We start from the raw sequence: 12,657 nt of genomic DNA on the forward strand, positions 1-12,657 counted from the left end.
ATTGTTCTAAAGCTTACACATGTTCTAATGTTTATATCGTTATTGTTGTCGTTGTTGTTGTTGGACCTTTTGGTTTAATCATCATGGATGCACGCTTTAAAGTATAATCCCAACCTCTCCAGCGGAACCATACAATACCTTTGGAAATAACATGGTTGTTATTTGCTAATATTAAGAAAAGAATTTAATTTTGATTTTTATTATTTATAATCCCTATTTATTATCTCCATTATTAATTAATCCAGTATAAAATTTTATTTAATTATGTTGGGCTTAAGAAATTATAACATACCTTGTCGTGCAGTAAGATCTTGCGGATCGTTTAAATAAAGACCATTCAAGCCACGTCCACAAGATTTCCACCACCAACCACCTTTAAGCATCGAAGCGCAATTCAAAGATGATCTATCGTTATCCCTAAAATAATAAATATATTTAAATTTAATGCATTTTTTGCGACAAATTATATCTTGCATCGTTATAATAATGTGTAAAATATAAAAATGTGTTTCATTATATAATAAATGTGTTACACATATATATTTGTGCGTGTGTGTGTGTGTGTGTGTTACTTACCTATTGTATGTGGAGAATGGGCTATTGTTTGATCCATACCAAGGATCATTTAACGAATCTCCAGCATTTCCTTCATATCCATCTATCTCTAATTTATAATACTCTCCCTCTGAATAAATCTTAAAATGTGAATATTGAGCATATCTATAATAGAAAATTAATAAATTACAATTGTGTAATATATATTTGATCGATTTCATTATTTATATTATTTGCACAAATTGCAAATTGTAAAATTATTAGCATTAGCATTCTCTTCAGCAGTTGTAAAAAATTCTCAAATTATTATAATCAATCTACAATTTATGTGTATACCTTTTGTTACCTTCGAAGTCTTCAAGTTCAACTCTAAGTATGTAATCTTCATTATTTGTTAACATGTATATGTTTTCATTGCCCAGCCAAAATTCCTTAGCGGGATCTCCAAATCCATTTTTATAATCTCCCCAATCTCTATTAAAATTTTCTCTTGGTTCTCCAAAATCATCCCTTCTTTGAATAACCTTCAAATTAAAATAATTTTTATCGCATATCCAGAAAGGACATAATTTTATAAAAGTTATTTGAATATTTTATAAATATTTATCAAAATATTTTGTAAGTATTTTTATAATTTTAGATTGAATTACATCATAAAATTTTATCATAAATATCCTAGTAAATATTTGAGAAATATTTACAAAAATATTACTACAAATATTTATTTTTTTATTTATTATAAATATATATTTAATCTATATTTCAATAATATGTCGAATCGAAGTTTTTATGATTTTTTTCTTTTAATGTGTATATAAAATATATGTAAAATGTTTATATTTCTATAAAAAAATATAAGTAATATTTATCATATATAAATATGAGTTTAAGATATGTAATATAAATCAAGAATACATGTGAGCATCTTATTCTTGATCTTCGCGCGTATCTTAGTCTCGATTTATTATCGATTGTCGAGAGATTGCACGTTCTCCACCTCATTGGATACGTCTCGATTTCTCGATAAATGACGTAATTTAAAAATTCAAAAATTTTGTTATACAATTTAATGTCGCAATTTTATATTTAATCGTATACCATATCATGCAATAAACTTACTGTCCAACCACCATCAGCAATTTCCTGTTCGCAATAAACCTTGAGGAACCAATATGTCGTACCGCGTATTTGCAAGTAGTAAACTCCGCTGTCTTTCATACCTCCGTTTAATAAATCCACGCAAGAATAACCCTAAAAATCAACAATATATCAGAAAATAATGACAAAAAATTAAAAGCTCCAATATCTTTAATAATATACTAATTTTTAATAGCGAAATTCTTTGTAAATCTCTTTCTCATGCAAATCATACGTTTTATTGACTGAAAATGCATGACTTGAGTAAAGAATCAGCTGTGTATGCATAGTGAATTAAAATACCTTGATATCCTTATAATTGATTAAGACATCGCTTGTAAAGGTAGAATTTGCAACACTCGGTTTATTCTTAACGCTCGGAAATATAACTCCTCGATTTCTATTATTTGGTCTAGTATTTGAAGATGTTGCCGTCATAGGTGTCGTAGAATTAGTAGGATTGTTCGAAGGTGGAGCAACAGATGAGATTGATGTTGTAGTTGACAAAGGCGGTGCAGCGGTAGGTAACATAGATGTTGTAGGCATTTCCGTTGCAAAATCTTCGGTTACGCTGATGTATCTTGGAATAAATGATGTAAGAATTATTTACTGTATATGTATATACCTACGTAACATTATACAAGATTTCAGACAGCACGCGATATTTTTTATGATAAATATTTTTATTATTTATTAAAATATTTAATAATAACAGCTCTCCTACAGCATGATATATTGATGGAATATTGCGGGAATATTGTTTTACAAGATTGAAATATTGCATGAAAAATTTCTGAAAGCTTGCCACAATGTAGATATATGTTCGCTCCTAAATTATATTATGCAACATTTCTGTAATGATGCTAATATATTTCAAATCGTATTGCATGTATATTTCTGCAATGTGAATACTATTTTACAAGATATTGCGGAATATATTTATTTCTTATTTGCATAATACTTATTTATGAAACCATTAGTTCCATATCTGAATTCTCTGTGATAGGATTGTATCAGAAATTAAACTGATAGAAAAATATATTTAACGTTACTAGGTGTGTTTGCAGGCTTTAGATACTTTCATGAAAAAACTTGAATGCGGAATAGATAACACAGATATAGTAGTAGTCACATAGCGATAAGCGAAAGAACAAGGGAAAGATATATGATTGCATTATAATAATATATAGCATTAATATTTTGCAATATCTAAAATAAAATATTAAATTTATAATATTTGCACACTATTGCTGCAATATTTGTAATATTGAAATATTCATGAAATATTTTAGCATTATTTTGTGCTGTAAAGGAGCATAAAAAGATCATAAAGTTATTTAAAGGACGACTTATAAAACATCTTTTAGAAACATATGCTATATGAGTTATATATATTTTTAAAATATTATATTAATTTTTTATACATATTTTATATACATTAAAAGAAAAAAATTATAGAAACTGTATTCAGTATATTAAATAATATTTTATAAATATTTCTCAAATATTTATTGAGATATTTATGATAAATTTTATGACTTATTTAATCTAAAATTACAAAAATATTTATGAAATATTTTGATAATATATTTATAAAATATTTAAATAATTATAACAAATATTTCATATATATTTTTTATAAATATTGTATGCTGTCTGAGATGTTATGTTTCTTAGAAAATATTACTTTTAACGAACAGAAAAGAAATTTTTACGCCAAATTGTGTGTCATAAATTTCTCATCATTATTTTATAAAATAATATTTTAATAAAATTTTATAATTTAAAATCATTATTTTGTAACGTAAATATTAATTATTATATTATTATCTAATATTGTTTATTACTAAATCCTCCTTATGACAATATGTTTATTATAATGTTTAAGTTTAAAACTGGAATTTTTACCTGCTTGGGTCATATTCAACGAGCCGATCAATTGTTGGATCCAGTAACAATTCAGCCGGAATTGGACGTTGCGCTAAAGTGGCCACATCGTCTTCTTGCTTCCTTAAGCGGCTCTCGACGCCCTCCAGATTCTCAATAATTTTATTCGTTTTTGATCTTAAATCTGCATGAATTTCGCTAATTGCCCTCTCCTGCCTTTGTGTCTGAGTAAGTAATTTGTCGGATTTTGGCAGCAAGTCATCCACTGAACTCTTAGTCCCCATCTAAAATATTATATATCCACGTTGTTAACATTAATCATCGTGCACAAAGTTGATCGAAATATGTGTATTTTATTTACGTACTATATATTACAATTTGTACACTGTGCCACCAAATTGGCTTAATTATGGTACATATTTTTTCATTCAAAACTTACCACTACATTCCAAACTTGATCCATTTTTTCAGAAACAGTAAGCATTGGGTGCATTTGTTCGACGAGACGGTCAATTTTACTTTGCTTGGTTGGGCTTGCTTCGGTCGTTGTTAAATTAAGATTAATTTGTCGATCATTTCCGTAATTTTTTTCGACAATAGCTTCGTGCACATCAGTAATCATATTATATAGCGTTCCAAGATTATCCGATACCAAATTCATGTGGAATTGAAGCTTTCGATCCATACTACTTGTCGCTTGTCTAAGATTCTCAATTTCGATCGTCATATGATTCATTACTTCGTTACTCATAGCCTTAGTGATTTCGATGACACTCATACTGACTGGTTTTTTCTCACTCGCTTCAGCATTTATATCATCATTTTGTAAAAAATTGTTGTCAAGCTGATTCTTAAGATTAACAAGCTTATGGTCGATATCAGAAACTTTCTGATCCAAGGAAACTAATTTTTCGCCAAGCGTTTCAGGATTCCGATGGTTTTGATCATGAATTATGTGTATCAGTGGACCTACAATATTATACATAATAATATAATAATTGGTTTCGAGTTTTGAATTTGATAATATATAATTTCAAATATAGTCTCTTTCTTGTATGTATCAAAACAGCATGCAATATTTATAAAATAAATACAAGATATTTATAATAATTATATTTAAATATTTTATAAATATTTATCAAAATATTCCATAAATATTTCACAACTATTTTTGTAATCTTAAATTGAACAGACTAAAGATTTATCATAAATATCCCAGCAAATATGTATTTAAAAAATATTAAATATTAAATATTAAAAAAAATATTTACAAAATATTATTACAAATATTTATTTTTTTACTTACCATAAATATTATAGAATATTTAATTTATATTTTAATAATAATATGTCAAATATATACAATTTTTATGATTTTTTCTTTTTAATGTATATAAAATATTAATATTAAAATAAAATAAATAGTACATATGAATATTTATCATAAAGAGCGTCTGGATAATGAAAGAAATCAAAATTATCTAAATATCAAAGTATAATAATTAGCCTCGTTAAAGTGAATGTGAAGTTAAAGTGAAATCGCACACACTTACTGTCCTCGGTATGGTCTCCGCTTTTATTTTCAATAATTCTCGTTGAATGAATAGATTCCGTTGACATAATAGGATATGCATTGAAAAGTTTCAGATCTATTGTTTTCAATTTAGTAATAACCGCATCTGTTTTATCGATATTATCGTTTACGCGCGAATCTAAAGCTTCTACTCTTCTCATCAAATGTTCCACTGCTTTGTCTAAATTCTCAATTCGCTGTAACTTGGATTCTAAAGTTGATACTATTACTTCGAAGACGTTGAAAAGGTATTGTTCTCTAAAACAAACAATATTCATTGTTTAATTGTATTATTTACTTTAAACTACAGAGTATATTATATATTCATTTATTAAAACAGTGAGGGAGTCTCCATTGATGGAATCAATCGTTTACAACTTTTATGTTTTTTTTGTATAGCGATCATATAATAAGTGAATACTTTGTTAATTTTTTCATTAATAATTGTTATTATTTTATCATTGGCCATTTATTTATGTATTAATTTTCCTCCTTTCTCTCTTTCTTCTTGATTTTAAACTGATTGTGAGTAAAAAAAGAGCTCGAATCAAATATTTGCCATCGACTCTTAATTGTCCTACCAGGCGATACATCACACATTTAATGTCGTTGACATAAAGATAATATTGTGTGAAACGCTTTCGCAAACTAGTAATTGTAAGTGGAAAGTTCCGTGAGCGGTATCGGCAAAAGTTTTGAAAGTATGATCGACTAATTTACGTAACGAGCACAGTTTAAAATTGTCAGTTCTCCCAAGAAATTTTTATCTCTTTCAGGTTGCTTTATGAATATCAAAATAAGAAGAAACATTCATTAAGGCATAAAAAAGCAAAAAATCAGAATACCAATGCAATCTCTCACCTATTTCGTTGTACATTGCGAGAAGACGACTGTAGCGTAGCGCCGGTGCTATTATGGCTTGCACTACGGGTGCTACGCTGATCAGCGGATGTTCGTGGTAATCTAGGACTTCCCGCTAAGACAAAGCCCAAAAAGCAACACACGATAACGAGCACCGTTTGTCTCATAATTACAAAGTCTTGCGGACTCTAAGTGTCGACGAAAAAAAATCTTGATCAAATAATTACATTTGAAGATGTAAACACACAGTTACATACAACAGAGATATATGTAAGTGTATGTACGAAAAAGTCCAATCTCTATAAATAAGTCCATTTGTTGAAAATCTGATAAACAGATGATGTATGCGCGACTTAGCGCTTAGGTTTTCTTTTTTTATAATAATGTACACACTCACTTTGTTTCTTCTCTCTTTTATATTGATTATTTATAAGCAACCACTTTGACTTGTCACATAATTTGTCGTTAACGTAAGTAAAAATGTCATTAAGATTTATTTATATCGCAAATTTTACTCGTCTGCACATTTACGCTGTACAAACAAGAAATACAATTAATATAAATATCCTAAACTTTTCCGTATAAACTCATATGCAACTTGATAAATGTATAAAACAACATCTTGAAAAGACGTATCAATGCATCACACAGTCAAGATAGTTTTCACTCAAAAATTCACGCAAAATATTTCAATTGTTACATCTGCGTGGACATCAGTCACACACTTGTCCAGAAGTTTAATCAAAAAGTTCTAGTTCCTATGTTCGCCGAACGGAAGGATATTACTCGCGTGCATTTTCACACACTCTTCTGTCAAAGACAGAAAACTTTATACGGTTGAAAAAACACACATATATCAAACAACACTTTTCAGGCCATTTGTACACGAGAAAAGACGTCCAATTTGCTTGAAAGTTTTGTTTCATAGATTTGGCTAATTTTCTTTTTTTTTTTTTCTTTTTATTATCCAATTGAAGCAATAATTGCTCCACCCGCATATAAAATGTCGTACATCTCTCACTTGTTGGGCGTTACTGCTTTTTATCTTCCATTTTTTCCTTCTGCTTTTACGTCCTTCTTTTTCTTCTTTTCAAAATTTAAATTGCCAACATTGCACGTACCGTTGATCAAATTCTTGAAAAAATGTGAACAAAGTGAAAAGTACAATTGACGAGTAATTTGTCGTTCAAATTGATTATAAATGAAAGTAACGGATAAATGTAAAGAAAGTTGACTGCATCTCACGATTGTGAAATATTGCATGTGTCGCGATGAGTTAGCTTCGCACGTAGATCGACGGGCGCGAAGTAATCAACACCGATTTCTTTTTTTTTTTTTTCTTTTATTCCTTTTTACCGAACGTATAGACAGTGAACGTTGTAGAATTGCTCGATTGTAGTCATATAGATACGTGTATCCCACGATCGGACGAAATATGTTACGGCATGGCACGTCAATCGCGGATAACCGACGAGAACGCGGGTACAGTTTCGGTCAACTGTATAAGACAGACTTACTTTCACATCCAAGTGTGCCCGCGCTCAAACGGCAGCGCGAACGCGAGCGCGAGCGCACTCGACAATCGCGACAGCCTCTCGCGCGGAATCCTTTCCCTCCTGACTTGGACTCTCACTCTCGGTTCCTTTTTCAACTCTCGTATCAGCCTGCGGTCCTGGTCCCATTCTCGGTCGACCCATACAGGTGGCGATAAAGGTAGTGAAAGGGTGGGGTACCGCCAGGAATCGGGAACCTTTTCCGTACTGCCTGGTACTGCCGTGTGCAACGAGTTGCGACGAGAACCTTTGCAGAAAGGAAACCGAGAGAGTGCTAGTCCAATGAAAGGCGACTGTCTTGATCCGATTATAAAGTTTCATTCAGGAAATATAAAATGCTTCAGATTCCTTTTCATCGATTATATTCAACGTCGTATTCTTGGAACTTTTACAAGAAACGTATATAGTTATTATTTCCCAGAGAGCACACAATATTTATAAAATATGTGGGAAATATTTATAATAATTATTTGAATATTTTAAATATTTATTAAAATATTTCATAAATTCATCGTAAATATCCCAGCAAACATTTGAGAAATATTTACAAAATATTACTACAAACATTTATTTTTTTATTTACCATAAATATTATATAAAATGTTTTATCTATATTTTTAATAATATGTCAAATACAGTTTTTATAATATTTTATATATATTATATGATTGATATATCATATAATATATATAAAGTATTATAAAAACTGTATTTGACATATTATTAAAAATATAGAGTTTTTATGATATTTTTCTATTAATGTATATAAAATATTTATATAATATTTCGAAAAAATAAATAATAAAAATATTTATCAGAAATATCGTGTGTTATATCTAGGTATACAATATACAGCAAAGAAAACAATTTTCAATTTGTTGTATACTTTGAAAAATCAGAACCGAAATATACTAAATGTGCAGAATTCGATTCGATATAAAAATTGTACTTTTTAAAAGAAAATTTAAAACGCAATCTCTCTTCTTTCCGCAAAGTAAAATTGAAAAATTGGATTGTCAATTTTAACACAATTTTCTCACGAACATTGTTCTCTTTTAACTTGTAATTCGTATTGTATAAGAATCGTTCACAAGTTATAAATTTTCATAAAATTCGAAAATATATCATCAATAATAATATAATAAAATACAATGTCGTGGTGGCTTATGTTAGAAAGATATTACACAGTCATTCTGTATCGAGCACTATGATCTAAATTTACAATGTAGAGACGATGAGTCAATTAGTCGTGTGAGAGTATCTAATGCAAGTTAAAAATTACATAAGAATTTTTTCCGTAACTAATAAATGATGCCCATCTCACCGTGATCAACAATGCGTGTCGAATGTATCGGAATCCTGAAGATCGTGCGCTACAAGGTAAAGATAACGAGGGAAAGTAAAGGAAACAAAGAAGTATGTAGTGCTAAAATGAATCGAATATATTACGAAGAATAATACATGGTAGAGAAAAAGACAAACAAGAATAAATAAGAAAAAACATTAGAGATAACACAGTACATAAGAGTTTGGTATTGTCTCAGATATAGCACACAATATTTATAAAAAATATACGAAATATTTATAATAATTATTTGAATATTTTATAAATACTTATTAAAGTATCTCATAAATATTTTTATAATCTTAGATTGAACAGATCATAAAGATTTATGATAAAATATATTAGTAAATGTTTGAGAAATATTTACAAAATATATATTTTTTAATACTAAAATATCTATTTTTTTACTTACCATAAATATTAATTAAATTATTTAATCTATATTTTAGTAAATATGCATTAAAAGACAGTTTTACATTTTTTTTTCTCTTAATGTGCGTATATAATATATATATATATATATATATATATATATATATATATATATATATATATATATATATATATATATATATATATATATATATTTAGAATATTTATCATAAATATCATGTACTGTCTGGAGTGATTGTCTATTAACGATCGATCTCACTGATTCATTGCGTCGTTTATTTGTGCTTTGAAAGGATTATAAAAGGCGAGAGAGCGAGAGCAAGACAACGAGACAGCTGCGAGCAAAGTTTGTTCGTTTGCAATACCGAGGATACTGGAGTAAGGCCGAATCACGAATTACGACTCTCTGTCGGAGAATGGTTATATCTTGCCTTGAAATATCCGAACCCGCTATGATACAATCTCCCAGATTATTATGTATATACCCTCGATCTCTCGTTGTGCAACCAAGATCGATGAAAATACACTCTTGCAAATCAGCTCATATTTGAAAAATGCAAATGTTGTCATGATCATCCGTCGATCATGTAAATGTCTCATTAATCAAAACACTGCAAAAAGAAATTACTTTGTGACATAATCACTAAAATTTCATATATATTCGTATGTAATATTCCCAACAATATCAAGTTAACAAGTCTATACGATTTTCTTTACCTTTCATAATACTTTGGAACTTTCCAAAATTCAATAATATATTTTTGTGACAATAATTTAGATTTCATTGGATTCTTCTATCTAAATAGTGATTACATCACGCTTTCGAAAATGAAAGTGCAACGTATGAAAGTCATGATTACGTAAGTACAAGCTAGTACAAGTTGGTAAGTTCGTAAATTGTATAGGGTCACTGTGTATATAGAAGTACAGTTGCTAAAATATACAAATTTTTTTCCTATTAAAATTTTCTCTTATTTAATTAATCTTTTTTAATTTTATTTTGTGATGTGTGTTAATAGATTTACACACACACACACGCACACACACACACACAGACACACACATACACATTCTTTACGAAAATTAGAGCAACATCTAATTAAAAAAAAAATGAGATTTAGCCAACTGTAACTTCATTAAAAATTACTAAAATTTAAATCTAAAAAAAGAATTTTAAAACTTAAAAGCTATTATTTTTGCGTTTTTATGAGTTTAGTAATTTTATATATGAAAAAATATAGGCTGAACAAAATGATAAATTTTCTTCTTACTTTATGGAACTTATTACATACCCAAAAAATCTGCAAAAGTTCTCGACTTTCTAATATGTTCTTTCTAATATGTTTAAAATGTTTGTAAAATTTTGTATTACTTTCATTATTGCGGATTAAATAAAAAAACGAACATTTTGATTTTGATTACTTAATAACTCCGTTAAAAATTATCGTAACGCAATTGGAAAAAACAAATTCTTAAAACTAAACTTTTTCTCTATCAAATGGTATAATTGTCAATTTTTGTTTAAACATGTAGACATGATGTAAATTAATGAAAATAACGCAAAAATTAATCATTTTTCTCTTTCCTATTTTGTTCACTCAAAAAATTGTGTAAAACAATAATAAAAAATTTTTTTCGCGTTTTTTTATACTTTTAAGTATCCTAAATTTGAAAAATATTTACCGTATAGTTGTGAGATTTTTTTTCATGTAGTAATAATTATGATTTTATGGAGCAAACGTACAAGACATTGTAAAATTGCTTAATTTAATACAAAAAAAATAAAAAATAAATTTTTTTTGTTCCTGACACCACTGATTGTTGCTGACACTTATTGTTAGTAAAGGTAGTTAATGCAATAACTTTTTTTTTAATATTAATTGAATTTTATTTTCCAAGATAAAACAGAGATGAATCGTAAATTTTTACGTTACTTCGATTTGTCATCACGTCTACATGTTTAAAAAAAAAATTGGCAATTATACCATTCGATAGAGAAAAGTTTCAGTTTTAAGAATCTATTTTTTTAAATTGTAATACACTGATTTTTAACGGAGTTATGAATAATCAAAGTTAAAATGCTCATTTTCTATTTAATCCCTATAAAATCGTTTGGTTAAAATATTTCTTAGATTTTTTGTTACTGAATTATTAAATTAATAATTCTATATAAAAGCTTAAAGTTTTCCTTATCTATTTAATCCTTATAAAATCGTTTGTTTAAAATGTTTCTTAGATTTTTTGTGTGACCATTTCATTGAATTTAATAATTCATTAGGAAGTCGATAATTTTCACAGATTTTTTTTAGCCACATGATAAGTTTACAAAGCGAGAAAAAAATTCCCAATCTGTTCAGCTCGTAGTTTTCTTTATGTAAAATTACCAAACTCACAGAAATGCAAAAATAATAGTGACTTGAAAAATAAAGACTTTAAGCTTTAAAACTCTTCTTTTAGATTAAATTTTGCCTATTTTTTAAAGAAAAAGTAGATGTTTCTCTAACTTTTATAAGAAGTATATATATATATATATATATATATGTGTGTGTATAGCGTGTACTGTTACCATACATCCTTTTAAAGGCGGATTCTTTGGCTAATTTGGAGATGATTTCTCTTGAGTGAAAATGTTGAGGCATCAATAATTTTCGAGTTATAAATGATTGAAAAGGAAAGGTTTTTCGCAAACTAATCTTTGTGAAGTTAAAAGATTATCATATAATTATATTCTTTAGTTAATTTCAGATAAAGTTTACTTTAATAAAATTTTCATTAAATGCTTAATTATAAAGATATATAATGTTAAAAATTCGTAAAAAATTATCAACTCTCTTCACATTTACGCTGAGAAAAAAATTAAAAAATTACCTTCAAATTAATCAAGGAATCCGCCTTTAAAATGATATCTAATAATTATGATATACCCTGTACATACATACTATATGTATGTATATATTAAATATGTATATATAAAATGAATATATATTATATACATATATATATATATATATATATATATATATATATATATAATTTATTAATATATTTAATATATACATTTCACGCACAATTGTCATAATTTTCTCTTTTTTATTATTTTAATTGTTATGTACATATAATTAAAATAATTACTCGATATGTTAATTTGTCGCATAAAATTTATAAATTAAATTGTTTAAAAAGATGTTTAGAATCTTTCGATTAGAAGTTTTTATCAAGGTAACAAAATCTCTGTTGAGATAACAAAATCTCTATCAGAGATAACAAAGATTTTTTTTCATTTTTATCTTTATACGAGGTATATAAAGAACTAATTGTCTAAAATAAAATTTCACAAGAAATACCATTCGACT

General features: G+C 27.5%; 1 protein-coding gene across 2 annotated transcripts; it reads right to left on the reverse strand.

Annotated features, from left to right (window-relative positions):
- Positions 1-31: 31 nt before the first annotated feature.
- LOC140676141 (uncharacterized) lies at positions 32-7,838 on the reverse strand. Of its 2 annotated transcripts, XM_072910898.1 has the most exons (11): positions 7,531-7,838; positions 6,014-7,147; positions 5,133-5,410; positions 4,019-4,548; positions 3,601-3,863; positions 1,996-2,272; positions 1,675-1,806; positions 892-1,079; positions 577-720; positions 293-417; positions 32-138 (listed from the first exon to the last, which is right to left on the reverse strand). In XM_072910898.1, the coding sequence occupies exons 2-11, from the start codon at positions 6,178-6,180 to the stop codon at positions 32-34; spliced, it is 2,211 nt and encodes a 736-aa protein (XP_072766999.1). In that variant the 5' UTR covers positions 6,181-7,147; positions 7,531-7,838. The 2 variants fall into 2 exon arrangements, with proteins under 2 accessions (XP_072766999.1, XP_072766989.1); XM_072910888.1 differs by lacking the exon at positions 7,531-7,838 and having other exon boundaries at positions 6,014-7,358.
- Between the last annotated feature and the right edge of the window lie 4,819 nt (positions 7,839-12,657).

Source organism: Anoplolepis gracilipes, chromosome 1, assembly GCF_047496725.1.
Source record: "Anoplolepis gracilipes chromosome 1, ASM4749672v1, whole genome shotgun sequence".
NCBI lineage: Eukaryota > Metazoa > Arthropoda > Insecta > Hymenoptera > Formicidae > Anoplolepis > Anoplolepis gracilipes.

Excerpts from the sequence above, each read along its gene's own strand:
- LOC140676141 (XM_072910898.1), bottom strand. The coding sequence starts at position 6,180 with ATGAGACAAACGGTGCTCGTTATCGTGTGTTGCTTTTTGGGCTTTGTC. Across the intron at positions 3,864-4,018 it reads ATCAAGTTTGGAATGTAGTG|ATGGGGACTAAGAGTTCAGT; the intron begins GTAAGTTTTGAA and ends ATAATATTTTAG. Across the intron at positions 721-891 it reads GACTTCGAAGGTAACAAAAG|ATATGCTCAATATTCACATT; the intron begins GTATACACATAA and ends TTTCTATTATAG.